We start from the raw sequence: 25307 nt of genomic DNA, 5'->3' as shown, positions 1-25307 counted from the left end.
GACCTATCCTTGAGATTTACTCAGCATCATTCCCACCATGCTCCATTGATTGACTAGTCACAATCTACCCAGCTTCAAGAAGAAATAATATAGATTTTCCCATTCATTAAGAGGAATGTCAGTGAACTTGGGTCCATAAATTTTAAAACACCATTGTTTCATGGAATGGTTGTTAAGGGAAGTTTGTCAAATGCATTAGTTACTGGGGAAATAGGAAAGATTTGTACTAAGAGTCTTCCCAACTACAAATACAGGTGAAGAATGAAATGAATTCAACAACAGTTACTGCTTCAGTATTTTCTTATTTTTTTCCCCTTATTCTCTCACCTTAGTTTAACTGTTAACTTATTTAATGACAATGTAGTAGGTCAACATATCTCTTTATGTTGTTTTTAGAAAGTACAGGTTTATACAACAAAACAAAACTTTGTAAGCCAGGTGCTGTGGCACATGCCTATAATCCCAGCAGCTCAGGAGGCTAAGGCAGGAGGATTGAGAGTTCAAAGTCAGCCTCAGCAATGGTGAAGCGCTAAGCAACTCAGTGAGATCCTGTGTCTAAATAAAATACAAAATAGGGCTGGAGATGTGGCTCAGTAGTTGAGTTCCCCTGAGTTCAATCCCTGGTATAAAACAAACAAACAAAAAACAACAACAAAAACTTTGGATAGTCATTTCTGAAATATACTTTTGAGTAGTAGTGGTTGATTACAAATCTTGTATATTGTTCTGGCACGTGTATATGACTTTAAAAGCATTTGATGGTTTAGTATCTGTTTCAGGGTCTTTGCTTAGCTACTCACTTTATGAGAAAAAGTAGTATTCATTAAAACATTGATAAGGTTTTATTTATTTATTTATTTATTTATTTATTTATAGTTTAAAAGGACAAAAACTTTATTTAGTTTTCAGGGAAATGCAAGATACATGTAAACATTAATAAAATACAAAGCAACCCAAATCATACAGTCTTGAAGCATGCCAAGACAAAGCCTTTCTGCAGACTGAAGAGTCCTATCAAAATGATAAAGAACACCTGGAAAGTAGCAGACCACAGGGCTGGGTCCCTTCCCCAAAGACACTGCATTTTTGTAATGGGATAAATAAAAAAAACTCACTATTAAAAATATTAGAAACATGGAGATAACTTACCACTATCGTTGATCCTGGAAATACTTGAGCACTCACACTGACTATACTGCATTTAATGTCCTTTTCTTCAGTTTCTTAGCTGAGGGTGAAGAGTGAAAAACCCAGAGTAAGACTACTCCTGACCCCATACAGCCCACTAAGAGCTGGATCAGGGTGAGTGGACACCACAAGGAGTTGCATGCAATTCTGGAGCCTAGTGACATCCACCATTTCACTTCCAGCCATGCCGTCCACAGTAAATGGATGGTCACTCACATCTGTCATGCTCAGAAGTCACCTTCCTGTAGATCTGTCAGTATCTGGCAGGGACACCCATTCCCCATCTGGCACTCTGGATTTAAAAAAAACCTGTTGCAAAGAGCAGTTGTAAATGCAAGAATGTCCATTATCCAGAACTTGAACAATGGTCACAGGCCATCCCTGACTGCCAGAAAACTGTCAAATATGGTATAGCACTGTGCTTGTAGGAAAAGGAAGGGGCTGTGGTGTGCAGGCAGGCAGCCTCTGCAACACAGTTCTTCAGCTGTCTTCTTCAAAGCTTATATGCTAATGAACTAAAACATTTCAAAGCACCAATTAAAAATACATAAATAAATAGAAGGAAGACCAGTAGAATAGTGGAATGGGAATGGGGAAGCCTCCGGAGGATAAGAGGGTAAGTGGAAGTACTGGGGACTGAAATGGATCAAATTATATTACATGTACTAGTATGTATAACTATAATGCACTAATAGAAATATTATATAATAACAGAACTTTTGAAAGTTAGTGATTAGAAGACATGTGTTTTTGTCTTTGCAAATGCAACTGAAGGCACAAAAGCATGTTTCCTTTCTCAAAAAAGATTTTCAAAGACATGATCTTCATAAATTTGTATTGATATAATAATGTACAGAATTACAGTGGTGTCTGAGTATAAAAGAAGTAATATTTATATTCTCCCCTGTGTAGTAACAAGTGGAATCTGCCAGTTTATGTGAAAAAGGATAATGTTATGAAATATATCCTGAATGAGCAAGAAAATTTAGTCTATAAAACAAAAAGCATTCAAATGATGGCAAGAATTTCATCAAGACAGATTGAAATTAAGCATTAAACAATGGGTTGTTCCAAACAGTAGTGTTAATAATGACAGTGTGTACAGCCCAAAGCATCGTTTAGTGAATATATACCTGTTTCAGCTCCCATTCTAAAAGTTTGATTTAGTGTCTTTGATAACAGAAAGAAATTGAATTTTGGTTTGGATATGGGCCCAAGAACACTGAAATGATAAATTGAAGCTCAGAATTTATCAATAACAGTTTAAATATCTTCTACTAATAATGATTCAAAATATCTATTCACAAGAGAAAGCATTAAAAGCCTCAAATTGCATTGACAATGTATTAAGACATCTTGGAAAGATTGTATTTTAGCTTAATTCAGCTGCTTATATTATTTAGAAATTATTTTGTATTTACAGTTATGTGTCTATAGAAAAGGTAATAATGGTACACATTTTGCTATGTATGAGGAAGAAACAGATGAAGTTACTCAGTTGAAAACTGCAGTGTTGCTAACAAAAGGAAAAGCATAAGTGATCTTACTACTCTAGAACATGTAGAAATCAAGGGCAAAACAAAGCAACCTTTTACAATTTCAGAAATGAAGAACTGCTTAGTCTATAATGTCAATAAGGAAAGAAGCAGTAACCCTTTTGTGTTATTAAAAACGTCTTGGTCATAAAATATTAGCCCCACACTTCAAGTGTTCAACAGAAGTGACATAAAAGGTATTAGGGAGATACCCTAAAGGGCTCTGTACCAGTGCTGTATATAGTCAGGGCACACTCAGAAATTAGTTTGGGCCTCTGGCGGACAATAAATCTGTCTTGGCTCAGTAAAAGTCAACCCATAGACCAAAGGAAAGTAACGACCCAGACGTGGTGAAAGAAAATCAAATAGAGCCCTGGGAGTCAGAGAAAATCATCTCTTGACATTTCCGTGCCACCTTCCTGACACAGCATCCCCAGGCCACTCTTCTGCTGGTTATCTTTGCACATTGTGCAGGTCCCTGACTCTGACTACTGCATACTTGACACATAAGTTACTGACATTTTAAGATGAGCAAATCTCACTTTCTTTCTCTTTCTATAATAACTCTCACTTTTTTCTTTTATTTTCTCAAGGGATGCTGTACAGGGCGTGTTGATTAAAGGACAGTTGGGAGACTGGGGATTTGGCTCAGTGGTAGAGTGCTTATTGGTATGCATGAGGCCCTGGGTCCAATCCCCAGGACTACAATAAATAGATAGATAGATAGATAGATAGATAGATAGATAGATAGATAGATAGATAGAATGTGGATTCTTGAAAAATAACTTTATTCTTAAAAAATAATTTTATTTATTTGAGTAAAAATTATTTATTTGAGCAAAACAAATTCCCAATTTTTACCTTTCTCCTTTGGGTAGGGAAGGAAGAGGCAGTGGAGTCCCTAAGGAAAATAACATGGTGCCAGCTGAAATTCTGTATTCCAAGCACAGGCAAAATTTATTAGGTCTGTCCAAAAGAATATGCCCCTAAAATTCAACCTTTTCTTGTTTCCTTACATGTATTTTCCTTATGGCTTCCTACTTTATTATATTCCTAGAGAAGATTACAATTTTTATTTTGCTAATTTAAATAGGATCTCTTTGTAGGAAAACCTATTGTTGAACATGCTGAAGGCCTGAATCTTCTTCCAAGCTCCCTGTTGGATTGCCTTCTTGATACTGATGTCAGTATCAAGAAGTGTCAATTCCTAGGTTCAATTTCTGTTATGTCCTCTTATTATGACTAGAGTGTGATAATTTTTAGACCTCATAATTGCAAATATAATTTATGCACATCCACATTTTAACAAATGGTTAAAAATGAACATCTGTGTAACCAGCACCCCCACAGAAAAAATGAAAACAGCCAACACCACTCCCCATGTCACCTCTCTCTCACTCTGAAGATTAAAGATTTTTTACTTTTATGCTATGAATTTCTTTTTAATAATAGTAACATCACCTCTATTTGGATTTCTGAAGAACATAGTTTAGCATTATATGTTTTCAAACTTTCTGTAAATTGAATTATGCCATAAATATTCTTTAGTAACTTGCTTTGCTTTACTCAGTGTTGTACTTATCATATATATATATATATATATATATATATAGCACATATATGTATATTTATATGTATAATGTGTACCTATGTATATTTCCTTGTACATATAAATGCCAAGATCCAATATATTATTTAGGCAAGCTGTAATTCTTTTTATATTTATCATTGTATGATTCTGGGGTTTTGTTATTTGTTCATTTTTACTGCTACCAGCATTCACTCTGTTGCCCAATTCTGTTCTTACTACACATTTTATCCTTGGTGTGAATGAACAAAAAGAATATAGGCAATAAGAGAACCACTTTTTCTATTTGGTGAATTTAGTTCACAAAAGCCCTTGAAATTAGAAACCTGATAGAATTTATTTCTTCTTGACTTTATTCTGCAATGTTTTGAAAGCCAAAACGATGCCTATGATCATCTTTGAGTTCAGAGATACTATACAACTGGAATGTGGACACTGTTGTTCCTTTCTTAAGGAGACCAAAAATTTAATGCCTTCAAGAGCTTTCCTTTTTATTTGTGATTAACTATTTCTTATATATATCTTGGCTTGGATTTTGTGCATCAATTTTGTTTGTTACATGAAGAAGCCCTTCCATATCTTCTGTCTGATCTTTTGTTGCTTATGAGAAGATATCTTTACTTAAAACTTTGAGGATTGGGGCTGGGCATGTGGCTCAAGTGGTAGTGTGCTTGCCTAGCATGCATGAGGCACTGAGTTCGATTCTCAGCACCACATAAAAACAAAAAATAAAGATAAAAAAAAACTTGGAGGATTGGTTGTAATTCATTTGTTCTATTTTCATCTTCAAGAACTTTCAGTTTTTATGATATCTAACTTTTGTGTTACTTTATTTTATTCTTACTTTATTTTATTCATTTCTTTCATGCACTGATCAAATTTGAGTTTACTTTTAATTATGAGCTTTCAGAGATCGTTAATTTCACTATTTTTTTCTACATATACACTCTAGTTTTACTGACATATCCAAAAAACACCAATATCAGGATATAATTTGCTTTGATGCAGTCTAAAATGAAATATGAAATTATATATAAAAACACTTTGAAATAAGTAGAGCTAAGAAAAGTGACATAGGCCTGTTTGTAACACCATATAAAAAGAGACTTCTGGGTGTGGTTATTTGCCCCTCTATATGTTCTATCTGTTAAATTTATTTCTATTTTACACATTAAAAATACCTTTTCTTTTTGTTCTTGAAGAATAGTTCTGCTGAGTAACAATTACAGGTTAATACATATTTTCTTATAGTATTGAGATAATAAACAAAAGATGGTTTTTGTTGTTGCTCTTAATTATATTGTTAGTTTGTGTTTTTGTTAATAAATAAAATGCTTTTTAGTTCTGTGATTTTTATTGTTCCTTATTCGTAGAATATATCCCTTCTTGTTGTTTCTTCTCTAGTTATCTCAGTTTCTTTTTTTTATTTAACTGTTTAAATATAGACCTTCTTATCCTTTTTCTGTCTCTTAGCCTCTCTTCTTATACTACAACTCCCTTCTCTTTCTGAATCTGGGTGATTCCTTATATCTGCTTTATATTTTATAGTCTTTATTTTTATAAATTATCTGCTATTTATGTCTCATGAAATTTTAAACTTTAATGTTTTATTTCTCATTTTTAGTTATTTGTATTATTTTTAATAATCCTTGCTTTATTTATAGCCATTTTCTCTTTCATATTTGATAAGTCTAATGTCTAATGTCTTTGATACTCTATATTTATTTTTACTAGCATTTAATAGGAGATGGCTTGTTTTAAAATCTGGTTATCTTTTATAATAAGTCCATGTTTGTCTGAAATTATGAGAATACCAAATATTGAAATTGAAGTCATTTTACTCAGGAGTTGTTTTGTATTTTTGTCTTCCAGTTGCCAAAAGAATTATCTTCATTTGTCAGTTTTGGTTTCCCTCAAATACTCAGTAGTATGAACTTGAATTAGAGACTCAGTGCAGATTCTTAGGAGTGGCTATTGATAGTATTGCTACCAACATTGTTATCACTAATTCTTATAGATTCTTTTTGCTGGACAAATATTTACCAGACCCCTTCCTATAATATGGCCCTTTAGACTTATTTTAAGGAATCTCAAGCTCTTATTCACTTTATCAGGACCAAAACCTTAGGAGAACATTCTGGGTTGACGGTACTGTTTTCCATCAAGGCAACCCTGCTTTCCATTTTCAAAAAATTCTTTGTCTTATTCCATCTATTTCTTTTTATTTTCTCTTATTTTTTCTTTTAACATTTGTGGATCTTGTATTCTTTCTTACAAATTAAGCAATGCATTAAGGTGTATTCTTTTATCTGCATTAAGATACCTTATCAAAATGATTTTCTCTCAGAACATGGTTGTTATTTAAATGTTTAAGGGAATGTACTTTGTTAGGCTCCTGAGTCTGTGAAGTTCAATATTAACCTATGAATCTTTCTCTGACATAGATGTAAAATATTTCTGTGCAGTAGGAAAGATATATCCCAAAAAAAAGAAGAAGAAAGAAAGAAAGAAAAGATATGTTCTGAGGATACAAGAGGGATTGACCTTTTAAGACATTAACCATTCTCATACCCAAACTAGCAGTCTAAGTCCAGTATTTTGTCAAAGCCATATTCAGTCCTATAATGTTTTTTTTTATCTTCCATAATGATATAAATATTTCATTTGTGTGTTCATCCTAAATTTGTGCTATTTTTAACTTTTTGAAAAGTATTCTTTCAGATCAAGCTCAAACTGGATTATATTTTGATAGCTTTTTAAAGTATCTTACTCACCATAAGCAGAAGTAACTACTGAAGCAAAAGTAATCTTATTTTCCTCCTCATTGAATTCTAAGTGGTAATGGGGACTAGCTTGGTCACAGGCACATAGACTACATTCAGTCAATATTTGCTGTAAAGAACAAATGAATAACTATATAACTCTTTTCTATGATAGATATCATAGAAATAGAAGTTAAGCTTTAATTTTATTTTGTCCTGTTCTTTAGGAGCATAGTATTTTCATGAATAATCACACTTGCCTTATGTAAATGTTAATTTGTGTAATTAATTGCAACAGAAACTTTCACTGTACATTAACGTATTGACTTTAATTAAACTAAAATATTTACTTTCACAGTGTATGTATTTTTATGAGTGAGAACCTTTGAACATTGTTTCTTATACTCACTTCCAACTGAATTTGGAACATTTACATTCAGTTTGTTGCAGTGACATTTTAAGTTCTTTGGAGTGGCAGGGACCCTTACTCATGATAGTTTGCTAAAAGTCTGGGTTAGTGCTCATGGTTAGTCCTTTGGATATTTCAACCTACTAATTTCTTGCCAATTATTGAGCTCCACTATTACAACACAGATTTTTGTTAAAAATTATGATCAATTTGTGCACAAGGCCCTGGGTTTGATTCCCCAGCACCACAAAAAATAATAATAATATTCATGATCAACTGTTTGGTAATTTTAAACATTTTATAGGTATAAATGAAGGATTGATAGAAAAAGGTTTTCATACCTTTTTATTTTCCCAGCTTCCAATTTCCCAGGCTTGGTTTTTAAATTTATTTTCTTATTCTATACAGAGTTTTTTTGTTGTTATTGTTCTTGATTTTTATAATTAAAGTACATTAATTACCAAATAATAGAAAAACAAAGAAATCAAGCATAATTCTTCATGCTTCAGAAAGTAGAAAACAGACATTGGTGCATCAGTCATGCACATTTATCATTGATAACATCTGTCCTTATGTCTGTATGCCTCATTTTCCTTACTTTTCAGCTTGCTTATGGTGCTGGTCTTTATAGAAACTTATGGTGTAGTCTAGTAGTTGTTTTCTTCAATGAAAGTTGTTTACTTAGTGAAAATTCTCTTCAAAGAGTATAGTAAATTGTTGAACATTTTTTGTGGATCCTTGTGTAGGCTTTCAAAGTTTGTATGGATCCAGAAAAGTTTGCAATGTGATGCCTCAGATACATGATGGCAGGGGGATGTCATTATTAGTGTTGTTAGGGATGGAGTATTCCAACTATTTTGCATAAATTCTTAAACAAAAGAAACCAGCACGGTTTCTGTTGCTCCAGTAGACATATTAGTTTGTTTAACCTGGTTTCTTTTATTAATAGAATTATACCAATAGATATCATATAAATAGAAGGAATGGTTCAGCATCCTAATGCATATTCATAGATAATTTTTCCATATAACCAACCTCTACTACTTGTTTGTTTATTTGGTGATATGTGCCTTTGGTCCCAAACTGATTTTTAAAATTACTTTGCTGAATTCACTTGTGAACTTGCGAGCACATACGTCTTTTTTATTATTCATATGTGATGTGTGATTTGATGTATCTGATTTTAGCAGTTTCATATGCATCTTTAAATAAATGGCACTGGCTCAAGAATATAAACTGTTTTGATGAAGGTTTATGATTTTATAACTCCTTCCATCCTTTTGAGCACATAAAACGCTGTGCTTTTATTATTATTTACTTTTGACTTCCATTCAAATGTTGCATAGTTTACAGTGATAAGGAAATGAAATTTTATTAATCTGTTGTCTTGGAGAAGTTGGTCATAAATAAGCACAATCCACTCTGCATATTGACAGATGGCTGTTGTAAAACTTCTAGATAGAGCCCTAGAGCTTTCCAGACTCTCAGAATTACATTAGTTTGAACAAGTCATTACAAAGATGACAAAGTCTAACAGTCTAACAGAAACCTTTGTTTGCCCAGGTCCAAGCCCACATGTGATTCTTCTGGGAAATATGAGGACCTTTATGAAGGTGCCACTGATCCTTTCTTGAAGGTTTTGGATTCTTTTGGACATTAGTTGTCATTAGCTAAAATCTGAATAGGTGCCTAGCACGTAGAAAGTATTTTAAATATCTTTATTTCTTTTCTGTACCAGACTACAGGAAATTAAATAGACATAACTTTACATGTATATTCATTGATTTTATCTTACTTGGCCCTATTGTTATAGCTTAGAAAATTCATTTGTATCTTGATTCTGCTAACTATAGTACTGCCTCTCTTAGTACTGCATAGTCTGAATTTTGGGTTGAAAGTTTTTGTTCAAATTTTTTATTAAATATATGATACTAGGGCTGGGGTTGTGGCTCAGCAGTAGAGTACTCACCTAGCATGTTTGAGGCTCTGGGTTCGATCCTCAGCACCACACATAAATAAAATAAAGGTATTGTGTCCACCTTCAAATGAAAAAAAATATTTTTAAAAATATGATACTAAGGCTTAGTGCTATTATATGCTTTTAGAGGAACCCCTGTAGTTATAATCTTAAATGTGAAGAAAAGCATATATTGACCTCTGGTTTGAAACATAAATTTCCTGCAGTAACCCAACCTTATTGGGAGTGGTCTCCTAGTTGGAATTGTAAGTATCTGAAGATTAAAGAAAACTTACTTCTGCTTTTAGTTCTTGCTTTATCCAAATTATGTTAATTTAATGATTACTTGATGGATTGTTGTCATACATATGTGATTTTAGATAGCACCCAGTTCAAGTTTGTAGCTCTGGTTGTGTAGTCATTTGATAGTCTGTGATCAGGTGGACATTCAGTCTAAGTTGGGCCAAATAGTAGAAGCAAAGAGATTTGTTTTGTTTTCTTATAAAATAATAATATTTAGTTGTCAAGAAAGATTTGGCATTATTACAATCTGAGGGTCCCTCCTTTGTGATTTTCTTATCAGGGGTGGGCTATAGTCTCCATATATCAATCAGCTCCAAGCACACTGAACTGTTTGTGAAATGTAAGTGTCAAAGTTTCTCGTTCTCCAACTTAGAACAGCTGGAGTTCTTCATATAATACTCTTGCCTATTTTCAGAATTTATAGCTTTATGATTTACTCAATATATGCATTCAAGTGGTAAGACCAATGGATGTATGTTGCTTAAATATCCACAAAGACCTTTCAAATGTATCTTTGTCTTAATTATAAGAAATACAAGCTAAAGCAACTAGCTTTTCAGTTTGGAAGTAGTATTATGGTGTGCATCTTACACAGAAACTTTCCAAGTATCTCAGGCCCCTGTATTCTGGGATTTATTTTTTTACTTTCTGGCATGCACAGATCCTGCTATATCATCAACATAGTACTACAGCATGGTGTTCTGTGGAGTATATGTATGATTAGAATCTTTGTGAATGTAAATAATAGCGAAGGGCCAGCAGGTTGACATAATCTTAAAAAGGACAGAAAACGTATGTTGCTGTCTACTAGGTGAACACGAACTGGTTCATTTGTCTCTTAATTAGGATAATGAAAAACTCCAAGATAAAAACCTACCTAACAAACAGCAGGGATAATGTTGATCTTTCCCAGAAGAGAGCTACATCTGGAACAACAGCAATACAAGATTGAAAACACCAATTGACTTAGTTTATGATAATTCATAGCCATTCTCCAAGATGCTTCTCTCTTCTCCACAGTTCATATAAGCAGACTAATTAGGCATGTAGTAGGAATTTCTATCCTTGCATATTTCAAGAATTTAATGTGGCAATGAACTCTATAATCCTCCAGCTGAAGACCAAAGCACCTTTTGGAAGGTCAAGTTTCAGAAATAACTTCCTAAACCATAGTGCCAGCAAGGTGGCTGCTGCTTCTGCTCTGATGAAGAACCTGCATAATTAGGTATCTTCTGAACTAGCAATAAATGAGTCAGAACTATGTTACCTCTTCCATAACCTGCACCAACCAAATGTACACCCTATGCCTATTTCTCTTCCTCCATAATTCACTTATAAATTAGGGCTCAAATACGGAGCTCTGGTTGGTAAAACTCAGCTAATATCTAAAATCCTAACTGCAGAGGAATCTGGGAGAAGTTAATTATAGTTACCCAGCCTCTAAAATACAGAAAGAGGTAATAGGAAAAGATGGATGTGGGTGTTGAGTAAATCCTTCTAGCGTTTCCAATGCAATAGCCTTGTATGATATTATCCTGAGTCCTGTTCTCCACACCAGTCTCTCTAAAAAGTTCCACTGCATTTAAGAAAGGCAAGAAGCAATTATCCTTTAAGGAAGTATAGAGACCATTTTTATAATAATAGTCACAGAATTTTAAACCACATTAAGGGTTACATAGTCTTTGCTCTATATGTACTTAAGTCATGTTGGGGACACATAATAATTCATAGCTGTGGAAGAATTCTTTATGATGAAATTTTCTTTTCTCCTTATCAGTGTTCTCTAAAAGGATTTTATTAACTCTAGAAAAGTGAATTTTATTTATAGTATTTAACTTTACAAATGTTAATTAATTAAAATATTATTATATAAACTTAAGTGCTTTTTTATTACTATCCTAAGTTACATTTCATTATTGAGCACTTACTAGGTGTCTGACACTATTTGAAGAATTTTTACTGCTTAACTTAGTGGACACAACCATTCCACTGAACATTTAGTAGCACAATTGCGATTTTGCACCATGAAGTGAAACAGAAGTTAATAAGTAAGTTACTAGTATAAGTTCCTGAGCAGTGAAGCTGAGATTTGAATCAGATAATGCTAGGTTCTATAAACCCCATCACTGCTATCATCATTTTATTACTATTCTCTAAAGCATCTTTTATTTTTCTGAACTTTTTCTTCACCTTAAATTGTTGCATAAAGAATGAAATATTGAGAAAGGACTTAAGTACACAATTAAAGCATCAGTGAAATAATCATGAGAAGTTCTTTAGAGTTTAGCTAAGAGAAAACTTTGCTTCATTACAAACATGAAAATGTTGTGAAAATCTGAAATCTAATGTCTAATAGTGTTGGAGAGTTATGAAGGGCGTGGATCTTAGTCAATGACATTATTAAGAAATAATGATAAATAAATATCTATGATTTCCTATGGTAATAACTTGATGTGTTTTCAGCATTAATTTAATCTAATAGTATTAGAATACTATTAAGAGCCAGTTATACCTGTCTATATTTTTAGTCAATATTTCTATTGAACTCTATATTCATTTTGTTATTTGGCTAATTTTTTAAATTAATGTATACTATTAAAATATCAGTTTGAGAAGTCTCAAAGACATAAAGGTGACATTTATAAGTTGTGTGTGGCATTATTTATTTTCATTGAAAACAGTGTATTCTCAATATGATTTTAAGCTCATGTAAAGCACTGACAAAGTATATGACTATTTCTGTGTTTTGAGATACTACTTGAAGCCTCCTTTCTCATCACTTTGTTAAAGGATAGATTAAATTAAATTCCAGTCATGTTTTACATACCTTATTGTGTTTAATAATTAAATGGCATTACTCTTAATAACTACTGAGATATAGTTTATTTTTCCACTATCCTTTTAAATATATTTAATGGTAAATATGGTTTTTGCCTTGTATATAAAAATTCTGAGTAACCCACAATTTTTCCTCATCACTATTAAGCTCCCCCCTGCTTTTTTTTTTTAACCTGTGGCGAGTTGGGAAGTCTCTCTCTCCTGTCCCTGTCCAGTATGGAAGTGGAACTTAAAGAGTACCCATAGCTCTTCCCAAAGACATCTTCAAACTTATCTTACCATTTGTCTATTTTACAATTTTGCTTGAGACTTCCTAGAATTATGTTGACTTTTTTTTTTTGCACTACCCATAGCATTTAGCCTAGTAGAAAGTGTTAGAAAATGCCCATTAAATTCACTTTTATTTGACTTGATATAAAGTAGAAACTTAGTCATTTTTATTTTTAGTTTCAGGTGCAGCATTATATCTCTCAGAGTCTGGTAACCCTAGGAAGTTGCAGCTTGTTGAGAAAATCTATTATATCTCTACTTCTGTCAGAAATAAACAGCTTTGCTGATGATCTGGGGTGCATCAGTGAGGTATGTATAACTCTCATTTATAGTTAATGTAGCTACAGACTTCCTTTCTCTCTTATCCCCTTGCCAGGATGATATTTTAGTTATTACCTTATCTCTAATGCATGTGAATGGCATTTCTACCTACTGAAAATACAGACAGATACTTCCATAAAGTAGTTTTCAAAATAAAGGCATCTTGTCATCCCTACTTGTATATGCATGTACAACAGGTTCTATTGGTGACAGCAAAGGAATATTCAGATAAATGCCTTGAATCTTTCCAGGCAGGCTGCATGTTCATAAAGAAAAAAATGTGAGAAGAGAGTGAACTAGAGAAGATCCTAAGAATAACCTCTAACCAGTGGCATCCCCAGTTGCACAAAAGAATTATCTGACTAACCTTTAAAACCTTATTGCCAGACCTTATACCAATCCAACTAAATAGAGGTCTCTGGGGTAAGGTAGTAGGCATTGGAATTGTTCAAACCCTCCAACTGATTCTAAAATGCAACCTAGGTTGAGTACCAGTGATCTAAGTAAGCCCTTTTATCTGTATAAAATTTTATTTGTCACTTTTGACAAATGTGTAGAAAGAACATAAGTCATTTCTATATTTTGATAGTGAGACTGGTTTATTATGTGTGTTCACTTTGTTGGCTCATTTAATTTCCTTAGAGTCTTACTACTAGAATTAAAAAGCACAATTAAAAGAAATCAAAAACAGGTACAAATGTTTTAGTAAAGAGAAAGAAATTTAACAAGAAAAGAATATATGAATATGTGCATTTAAATAGCTTTTAATCAAGTACTCTACATTTAATAACATCATCTGAAACTATTATATAATCTAATTGAATTAATTGTATTACATGGTATATCATCTAATCAGCAATTGTTCAAATGATTACTAATTACTAATCTCTCATAAGAGCTCTGATAGTTTTTGGAAATTCACTGTTACAGATCTCAAAGAGAAATAGATAAGGCACACTGACTAATTGAAAAAGAGCACAGTGTTGAAATAAATACATGATGTTCTTTGTAGGAGTTCCAAGATCATGGTAGGTTGCAAATCCCTGAAAAGATTTGATGTAAAAGGAGAGACCTGAAAAGTAGATTCAAATTAAATAAGCAGAGGATAAGAGAATGCAAAGGCACTGAATTGTTATGTAGTAAGGGTTGTGCTAAGGATTCTGAGGAAACAAGAAAAGACCTTGGCATTTAACAACAGGAAGTAATGTAGGAAGTAAGTTTAATTGAATTGCATTGTTTAGAGAATAGCAATAAGTACAGAAAAGAAAGTTTGTGTGTTTTTGTTTTTTGGAGGGATACTGGGGATTGAACTTAGGGGCACTTAACCACTGAGCCACATTTCCATCTGTTTTTAAAAACTATATATATATTTTTTTGAGACAGGGTCTCCCCTAAATTGCTGACGCTGGCTTTGGCATATCCCACCATTCGCATCAAAAAAAGTTTCATTTACATATTTTCATTTAATTTTTACAGTAGCAGTAGGAGAAAAATTTTTATACTTTCTAACTGGTTTATAGGTAAGGAAACCAAAACTTACTTAAGCAACTTGATCAAGATTGCAGAAAGAATATATACTAAAGCTGGATTTTAAACTCAGGCATTCTGTCTGTTGTCATTTTAAAAAAATAATAAGAGCAAAAATAATACAACAACAGCTAGTTTTTGAACGGTTTTTTGTGTGAAATACCTCACATGAATTGTCCCAATCAATTATTTTAATAGCCCTTCAAGATGTTAATATTGATTAAAAACAAGGAAACTATTAGCATTTTTAACACTAGACAGCAGAAAGCACTGCAGCCAATTTTAAGAAAAGGATTCAGAAGCAGTTCTAGTCTGGCAGTTTTTCCAGAAGTTAATCATACGCTTTCCACATGGCGGCACAATTCAGCAGGTGTGTTTACATGAAGAATCATGTATGAATGAATGTTCTTAGTATCTTTAATTTTAAGAGTATCAATCTTTAAAAAAAAAGCCGTATTTCCACTGATGGGTGAATCAGTGAATCAATGTATCATAAATATATGCAGTAGAATACTACTCAACCATAAAAGGTTTTGAACCAATGATATAATTATCATAGATTAAACTAAAAAATACCACTATGCTAAACAAAATAAGCCAGACACAAAGAATATGGGTGATATGATTTCATTTCTATTAAGTCCTCAAACAGACAAAACTGATGTATGGTGAAAGACATTAGAACAGTGCTTGACTTGAGAGAGGATAGGAGAAAATGAGGGGTTGGTAGTTTGGTTACATGGGTATATATAGTTGTCAGAATTCAGCAAAATGTGCATGTAAGATCTGGGCATTCCATTGTGTGATTCAATTTTAAAAGATATTTTTAAATCTTAACAAATTTTTGAAACTAAAGCAATTTAATTTTTTCTTAATTGCTTTTATACTTGGTTCTTTAGGTCCTTTACAAAGTTTATTACTTAATGAATACTATGATATCACAAATAACTGAAGAATGGCTTTAGTTTTAATGATTCAAACTTTTCTAAGAAGTTACTAATTCAAAAAATAATTGTGTATGTATATTTACACACATATATACATACTGTAATGAATATTTATATCAGACAGAGGAGCAGTCCTTTTTTATGAAGATCAATGAGAACTTCAATGGTAATTATTGTCATGGATATTTATTGAGCAAATTTATATATCAAACCCTATTCCAAATGTATTTCATACTTAGCGCAAGTCTTTCACATACACTCTTTGTTAAAATAGCTACTAATTTTATGTCATTTAATTTTACCACCTACACTATTAGTATGTATATATATATATATATATATATATATATATATATATATATATTTTTTTTTTTTTATTTATTTATTTTTTTTTTTTTTTGCTAAAGAGGCAGTTAGGATCAGGGAGTTTAAGTAACCTAACTAGAGTCACAATAAGGAGAGTATCAAGGTTATTGAACTGAGAGGTCCAGCTCCAAAATCTGGAGGATAAACTATGCAATGATAATGTTACTGACTATCCATCTCAGTTCTTTGTCTTTCACTGACACTATTCTATATTCATTTGTCTTCTGCTACTGGTATGTATACTGTCTTACTTACTTTATAGTACTGAAATTATAGCGGATAATATACTTGTGTCAAATTTAATACATTCATATAAACTCTGCTGTGACCATGAGCCAGATTTTTGAAAGGTGAGTTTGTCTCTTCTCATCCTGGGAACTCTTTAACTGTTTTCAGCTGAATGCAATCTTGTGGGGGGTCTTAAAAAAATCATTTGTATGATGCTTAGTATAAAACTTCCTAATATCTTGACAAACATATTTTTATTACTTTGTTTGGGGGTTCTTAACAATTGATTTAAATTGAAAACTGCATCTATCATTCTTTTCTTTTTGTTTTTAACACATCAATATTTCTTTATTAATTTTGACAAATATACCATAACAATGAAAGATGTTAATAGTAAGGAAAGTCATGCAAGGGGTATGGCAAATCTCTGACTTACACTTGGTGACTTTTCTGCAAACTTAAAATTGATCTACAGATAAAGTCTTTATTTTAAGTGTATTCAAGAAAATGGCAAAGAGTACAGAATAATTAAGATGCCACAGCAGAGAAACAGGAAATATTAAACTCTAGCAGGAAAAAGGGTACATTTGCAACATGAGGCAAGTCTTTTCTAACAACAAATATACTATATATACTATATATAAATGTCAGTGGCATGGCTGTCTATAATAGTAAATTATATATCTCCACAGATTCTAACCACAGGGTCGTGATGTTCAAGGAAACCCAAGTAGACCAGTTTTTCTGCAAGTCCTCTTTTGACTTCTTGGCTCCCCCAGCTGGGGTCAAGGCCCCTGCTCTGACCTGGGGTGTCATAGCCTCCAAATTACCAGGCCTTGGGGCTGCCCTGTTCACTGGAGACTTGGTCCCAGCTAGTGTGGCTTTGATCTGAGCTGGTTTTACTGAGGTATTCATCTCCACGTCTGTCTCATCACTGTAGCTAGAGGTTTCCTCACTGAAGTTGTTGTCAAGGACCGCTGACACGGTCCCAAGCTTGGCAACAGCTTTGTGCCCTGGAACAATGCCCCTTTCCTCTGTTTCTGAGACCAAGATGTTTTTTTTCTGAGGATAATGTTGAGTTCGTGGGCACTGAGGCAGGATGTCGCACAGAATTCAGCATCTTGTCAGCTTTCTTGGTCTTTGCCTTGGCCTTCACTTTCATGCTTGATGGCATATCTGGCACAACTGCTGAGGCATTGGTAGATGCAAGTTTAGGGGTTTTATCAGATTTCTTCTTGCTTCTGCTTCTTGGGTCATTTTGATCTCCAACTCAACCTTCACCATCCCCGCCTGGCTTGATTGTTGTTGGCCCCTTGGGAATCAGAAGATCCCTTCCCCTTCTTCTCCTTTTTGTGGCCACTTGCTTTGTCTCTCTTTAATGTCCCTTTGGAAGGCCTGGAGGGCTTTTCTGATAAAATAGCTCCCTCTGGGCCTTCCCTTATCTCTGGCTGATTCTTCTTCTTGCTCTTGGGGATGGACTGGTCTCCCAACAACTTTCTTTTCAAGCCTTTCTTGCTGCTTTTCTTGGTGGCATCTGTTTTAAGGGAAGTGGTGGCTCCTTCATGCTGACATTCCAGTCTGCCATCTGGGTAATTTTTGTTCACCTGAGTAGAGGAAACAAAGAGGCTGCAGGTCTTTAGAGTGAACTTTGAAGCCTGGGAATTGGCTTGGAGAAGCTCCAGGTTCACATAACTTGGGAGGAGAAACTGGTTGGGTGTTACTGTAGGGACCTCTTTATCACTCAGGGATGATTTCTTGCTGATTTTCAACTGTTCTTTTGACTTTTTGCTTCCCCAGCTGGGGTCAAGGCCCCTGCTCTGACCTGGGGTGTCATTTCCTCCAAATTACCAGGCCTTGGGGCTGCCCTGTTCACTGGAGACTCCTTGGTCCCAGCTGGTGTGGCTTTGACCTGAGCTGGTTTTACTGAGGTATTCATCTCCACGTCTGTCTCATCACTGTAGCTGGAGGTATCCTCACTGAAGTTGTTGTCAAGGACCGCTGACACGGTCCCAAGCTTGGCAGCGGCTTTGTGCCCTGAAACATTGCCCCTTTCCTCTGTTTCTGAGACCAAGATGTTTTTTTTTTCTGAGGATAATGTTGAGTTCCTAGGCACTGAGGCAGGATGTGGCACAGAATTCAGCATCTTGTCAGCTTTCTTGGTCTTTGCCTTGGCCTTCATGCTTGATGGCATATCTGCCACAACTGCTGAGGCATTGGTAGATGCGAGTTTAGGGGTGGCTTTGACAGTTTCGGGATCATCCTCCTCCCATTCCTCCTCCTCTTTTCAGTTTTCTGAATTAATGGTGATGTATAACCCTTGGGTTTTCTTGGCTTGCAGGGCTGCAGCTTTCTCTGACTTCAGCTTCTGGCCGAGCTCTGGGGTCTGTTGGCAGTGTGTATGGATGTACAAAAGGGTGAAAGGCTGAGGAAAGATTCCTTTCAGACCACTCTGTTTCTTCAGGCTCCTCATTGCACGCACATAACCTTTCTTTACCTGTTGGTGGTAAATGAGGGGAACCGGATCCTTTTGCTTTCTTGCTTCAGCCATTCCAATAAAAACTAGGTTCCAGCAAGTTGAAGACTGTCCTCTAAGAATTCAAATGTTAATTCCTCTCTATCATTCTTTTCATAGTGAAAGAATTTTCTCATTATGATTGTAGTGTATTTACCATCTTAAGGAGTAATCACCTTAGATTTCTATTGAAAATAAGTTAAAAAAGCATTCTTAGAAGATTCTGTACACTACTGACATTGATTTTCTAAGGGCCTACATTGTTTGGCAGTTCAAAACAGAATAAAATCAAGATTTTATTGACTGAATATCTCAGTCATTATGCCAATTGGACAGTAAACAAATAGTTATAGAGCATGCCAGTGTGATTATCTCTGGAAAAAGCAAAAGCCATGATTTTGGTGATTTTTCTATATTTTTTATATTTTATTTTACTTCATTTTGTTATATTTATTGAGATAATTTATACATCTTTATGGGGTATGGTATGATAATTCTATACAAATATAAAATATGTAGTGACCAAATAAAAATAATGAGTACTTCTGCCTACTCAAACATTAATCGTTTTTATGTTGGAGACTTTCACACCCTTCTAGTGATTTTGAAATGTATTCTAGATGGTTGTAAACAACATTTTCTGCAATGTGCTGTAGAAAAACAGAACAGATTCCTCCTATCTGTGTTTTGGTGCTCCTTATCTAACTTCTTTCCTGCCCTTCAAGGTCTTAAGAGACCACTGTTCCAGTCTGTTCTATGGAACTGACACACAAATATAGTTATCTCATACTAGACAAAGGTGCCATAAACATACATTGGAGAAAAGTTAGTCTCTTCAACAAATGGTGCTGAGAAAACTGGAAATCCATGTATAGTAAAATGAAATTAAACCCTTTTCTCTCACCCTACACAAAACTCAACTCAGAGTGGATCAAGGACATAAGCATTAGCACAGTGATCCGAGTCTCCATCATGTAGGTTTAGGAACCATCTACCTCAACAAGACTCCTAAAGCACCAGAAGTAAAATCAAGAATTAATATATAAGATGGTATCACACTAAAAAGCTTCTTCACAGCAAAAGAATCAAAAGTTTGGCGAGAGAGCTTTTAGAATGGAAGAAAATCCTTGCCACCTGAACCTCAGATAGAGCATTAACCTCCAGGATATATAAAGAATTCAAGAAACTTAACACACACACACACACACACACACACACACACACACAATGATCTAATCAATAAATGGGTTATTGGGGGCTGGGGTTGTGACTCAGCAGTAGAGCACTCACCTAGCACATGCAGGGCCCTGGGTTTCATCCCTAGCACCACATAAAAAAAAGTAAATAAAATAAAAATATTGTGTCCAACTACAACTAAAAAAATAAATATTTTTAAAAATGTGTTATTCACAGAATAAGTATGAATAGTCAACAAATATATGAAAATATTTTCAATATCTCTAGCAATTAGAGAAATGCAAATTAAAACTACACTGAGATTTCATCTCGCTCAGGTAAGAATGACAACAATCAAGAATACAAGTCACAATAAGGGTTGGTGAGCATGTGAGGGAAAAGGTACACTCATACATTGCTGATGGGATTGCATATTGGTGCAACTACTCTGGAAAGCAGTATGGAGATTCCTTAGAAAACTTGGAATGAAACCACCATTTGACCCAGTTATCCCACTCCTCACGATGTACCCAAAGGACTTAAAGTCAGTACTACAGTGACACAGCCACATTAATATTTATAAAAGGTCAGTTCACAATAGCTAAATTATGGAACCAAGCTAGGTGCCCTTCAAAAGATGAATGAATAAAGAAAATGTATATTATGTACATTGTGGAAATTTACTTAGCTATAAAGAGAAGTGAAATTATGGCATTTGTCAGTAAATGGATGGAACTGGAGACTATGATGCTCAGTGAAATAAGCCAATCCTAAAAAACCAAAGGCCAGATGCTAACATATTATAAAGGGAGAGGGGAGGGAAGAATAAAAATTCATTGAATTAGACAAGGGGGAATGAAGGAATAAAAAGGGGGCACAGGAATAGGAAAGACAGAATGATTCTGGCATAAGTTTCCTATGTCCATATATAAATATACTATAGTGAATCTCTACATCATATACAAACATGAAACTGTGCTAGGAGATTTGTTTATGGAACTAAATCGATTTATAAAGAAAAGTTATTTATAAAGGTTTAATTTCTTTCCATGGTAAATAGTTTTAAGATATTTTCCCCAAAACATTCTGTAAAAACTATAATATATCAAAGATTAATAGTACATTTGTATATATTGTGATGAACCACACACCAATAAAAAAGTGATGACCAGTCTAATAGAAAAATGAACTTAAAGATATGAAAAGGAAGTTTGATAGAAGAGAAAACATAAAAGGCAAATAAATTAACATGAATGATCTCAGCCTCAGTGGTACTAGGGAAATGCCAATTACAGAAACAGTAAAATGTTTTATACTGCTTATATTGACACAGACTTTTAAAAAGTTAACTCGATGGCATCAGAGATGCTAGTGACGATACAGAAAAATGAAATTCATCGCTGGACCAAATCAAAGATGTATACCCTCTGAGAAATAGCAAGTCTGCCATACAAAGGGATCTTGTACAAGGATAGTAATTTTGACCTCTTTTCAATAACTCAAAATTAGAAATAGGAGTATTATAAAATATGGCTATATCTGGTTCAGGAAAAAATAACTATCGTAAAGCAGAATAAATAAATTAGGTCTTCATGTATTAATATTGATACAATTTGAAAGCATGTTAAATTGAAAGGAAGAATGAAATATCCAAGAAGGAATCATATTCAAATATACTGTTTTTAGAAAGAAAAATACTCAAATATACTATTTTTAGAAATTATGTAAACAAAATAATTTTTATACACATGACACTTTTCCAGTATATCCATAAGTCAAAACATGTTTTTTTCAGAAATTTGGAATCTGGGACTGGGGCTATAGCTCAATGGTGAAGTGCTTGCCTCACAGGTGTGAAGTACTGGGTTCGATACTCAGCACTACTTAAAAATGAAATAAAGATATTGTGTTCATCTACAACTAAAGTTAAAAACAAAAAGACATGGAATCTGAAGTAATAGATGAGAAAATAGCAATGTATTTGAATTTATATATTATGTGTACTTAAGATCTGTGCTTTTGGCATCACAAAATAGTTGTCTACTGAAAAAGTCTCCTAAGTGCCAGAAGTATATTGATTTTAAATGAAATTCCAGTCTTAATTGCTTCTTAGAAATGTTTTTCTCCTTAGATGCAGTTCATATCTCTATCTAATCAGCATGTTTGTGAATATAGTATCCAAGCTATTAAAAATGAATGGTGCTTTTGGAATATTGATAGGCTGAAATCTGAATTTAGACTATTATATGCATACTTACATTAAATACTTCAGAGACCTAATGTTTACTAAGTAGATGAAATTTCTACATGCATGTAGATTTTAAAAATTGGATGAAAAAATATTAGCAGACAGAAATTCAGAAGCTCAGCTGCATACATCAGAAAGCATTTTTCTTTTAGATGTCTATTTTTCTTGTTAAGTAAAGCAATTCATTAATTAAAATAGAACATGCAAATAAAAGATTCTGAATTTGGAACAAGTGTACACATACTTATACTTCTCAAAAGTAAGCTAATTTTCTGTATCAGGGCAAAATGTAGCAATGAAATAAGCATTTTAAATAAGATAAAAAGAAAAATAATCATAGCTCTGAGCAAGAAACAGCTGACCTGTTTCTGTTGAGAGAGGAACCATATTCTTTTCTGAAATTATGCATATTTTAATTATATCTTAAGATCTAGGAAGCTTGGCTAGGTCAGCAGTCAATCCATCAGGGAAAATAGAATTTATATCAAACTGAGCACAAGAAAACAAAATAGAGATTAGAGGCCCTTGTTGTGGGTTTTTTCCTTTTTTTTTTAAGTTTTGGTTTGTTTAACAAGAACTTAAGAGAAATTTCTGATAATAAGCTCTACTTTATCATATTTATACAGTTTTCTCCATTACTGGCGTTTTTGATAAAGGTAATCATTAGGTATGGATGAAACAAGGCTTAAAACTCTTCAAAATACACGATTGACCTAAAAAATTTCCACTTTACTGAATGCCTTTTTGAAACTACTATTTAGGAAAAACTTTTCATCTGTGGCTATAAAGATGAAAGTGAGGGCATTCATTTATCACTTAATAGACTAAATCTTTTTAAAGAGATGTCTCCATGGATAAACTAAATCATGTGGCTAAGAGCATGAGCTTTGGAATCAGATGCCTACATATATTGTAACCTCTGAAACAGTCTGGTTAACAAATCAAGCCTGAAGTCTCTCAGGCGAATAGCATACTTACAGGCAATACAGGGACAGAGGAGCATATTAAATTATCCAAGAGGAGGCACCTGACGAAACCCAGATTGTTTAGGAAAACAATTCATTTTCTTCAGCAAATAGATTGCATTATAATGAGAAATTGAGGAAGGGAGACTAAGCAGAAGCATGTGTCTACATTTTTAAAGTAACTAACGAAATATATTAAATGACAGCCATGTGTCAGAGATGGATCAACTGTGGTCCATGAGCTAAATCTAGCTTGCCACCTGCTTTTGTAAATAAAATTTTATTGGAACTCAGCCATGTCTATTCATTTATGCCTTGACTAAGCTGCTTTTACACTGAAACAACAGAGTTGAACATTTTCAACAGAGACCATATGGCTTGCAAAGCATCAAATACTTACTATCTGACTCTTAAGAGATTTGCCAGTTCTTGTTATATATGAATCTTATTTGTATCTTGACTTGAACAAACCAAGAAGTATAATAAAATATGATGTGACATTTGGGAAAATCTTACCACTGTCTATTAAGATATTACAGAATTTTCATTTTTTAAATATCTGATTGTATCATTGCACAAATGTATTTAAAATTTTCTTGCCTATTATAAAAAATATTTAAGCATTCAAGGATTAAATAAAAAACAATAATTGGTGCAAGCCTCAATTTTTCTCTTCTTAAGTATGGATAGCAATACTATCTATTGCATGCAGTTTTTGTGGGTTTCATGAAGTTAAAACATTTGTGGTTAGCGAACTTGATATAAGTGCACAATTACTGTTTACTGCTATTGTAATTACTATTTAACAAGATATGAAACTTTAAAGGGAAAACTCTACTGATACTAATACACATGTGTAAAAATTAATAATAGCTGGATGTGGTGACATATGCCTATAAACCCAGCTACTGGGGAAGCTGAAGAATGAGGATTACAGTTCAAGGTCATAGTAAGCAATTTAGCAAGACTCTGTTTAGAAATAACAAATTTAAAGGGGAGCTGCTAATATTCCTCAGTGGTAAAGCATTTGTCTATCAAGCATGAGGCTGTGTTTAGTCCCTACTACCACAAAAAGAAACAGAGATAGAGAAATGAGGAGAGGGAAGAGGGAGAATTACACTGTGGCTTCAGGAAAAAGTTCTCAGATATTGTTTTGAAAACAGATAGTTTTTGAATCATCTTCTGTGTAACACAGGACTGGGTAACCACAAAGATTTTTGTTTAAACTCTAGTTATTTAGGTTTATGGTATTGTACAGACTTTAAGAAACATTGCAGAGTTACCAAATTAGTTTAATTGTAATGTTTGAATTTCTTTCTCGGTCCATGGCATTGAGCATCTTAAAGGATTCAAAGATTTGTCATGTGAGGACAGAAAATACATTTTTATTTGACTTATACTTTTATCTTTGCATAATCAATAAAATTTTAAGTTCTTAAAGTTCAAAATCCAAAATACAATTTAGGGTAAGGATGCGATATAAACCAGTCCATTCTGTATTTCCCATTGATTAAAATTTTGAAATTTTGGAGAAAACAAAATAAAAATCAACTGCTTGAGGACTCTAAAATGTAGAAAATATAAACAAACAATACTAACTGGATTATATTTTCCATTTTTCTCTTTTATCTCTCATGTCTGATCCAAGAGGGATCTATTTAAGAGGGAACTGTGCAGTGCTCTAGAACAGCAAAAATTTTAACTAAAACATATGTCTTTCTGGCAAAAGAAGTGGGAGTGGTGCTTTTATGCTGAGTAGGGCAGGAATCCTTGATACTTTTGGTTTCCTTTATCATTTTTTTTCTTTTCTGTTGATGCAGTGAGTAGGTCACAATCATGTAAGTGTATGGATGGCATGAGTAGTTAAAATTTGGAGGGAAACTTAGTCTCTCATAGAGGAAGAAATAGGTAAAGAGATTCCTGGGATCAGAAAAGGGTAGAGATGAGCCCTAAAGAGGAGAGACCTGGAAAAGGGTATTCTTAATTCTCTGTATGAAGGACATAATTTTCAGACTCACCCCTGAGCTGAGATAGATGCCAAATACTCACAAGTCTTTAAGAACTGAATTATGATATAGTCCACTTCACATAACCCAGACAAGCTCCCTAGTGGCACATACATGGGTTACACCGAAACTGTAGTAAAGACATTGAAATCTGACAGTGA

General features: G+C 33.7%; 1 protein-coding gene across 1 annotated transcript in view; it reads left to right on the top strand.

Moving 5' to 3' along the window:
- The window catches only part of Mei4 (meiotic double-stranded break formation protein 4), a 143573-nt gene that overhangs the window by 70267 nt on the left and 47999 nt on the right, over window positions 1–25307 (top strand). The window contains exon 3 of the mRNA XM_076859989.2: window positions 13028–13159. Within this exon, the coding sequence (XP_076716104.2) occupies window positions 13028–13159 (132 nt within the window). The remainder of the gene's footprint in view (window positions 1–13027; window positions 13160–25307) is intronic.

Source organism: Callospermophilus lateralis, chromosome 6, assembly GCF_048772815.1.
Source record: "Callospermophilus lateralis isolate mCalLat2 chromosome 6, mCalLat2.hap1, whole genome shotgun sequence".
Classification (NCBI taxonomy): Eukaryota; Metazoa; Chordata; class Mammalia; order Rodentia; family Sciuridae; genus Callospermophilus; species Callospermophilus lateralis.
Note: the sequence above shows the minus strand (reverse complement) of the source record. Positions and strands in the feature narration are given on the sequence as shown.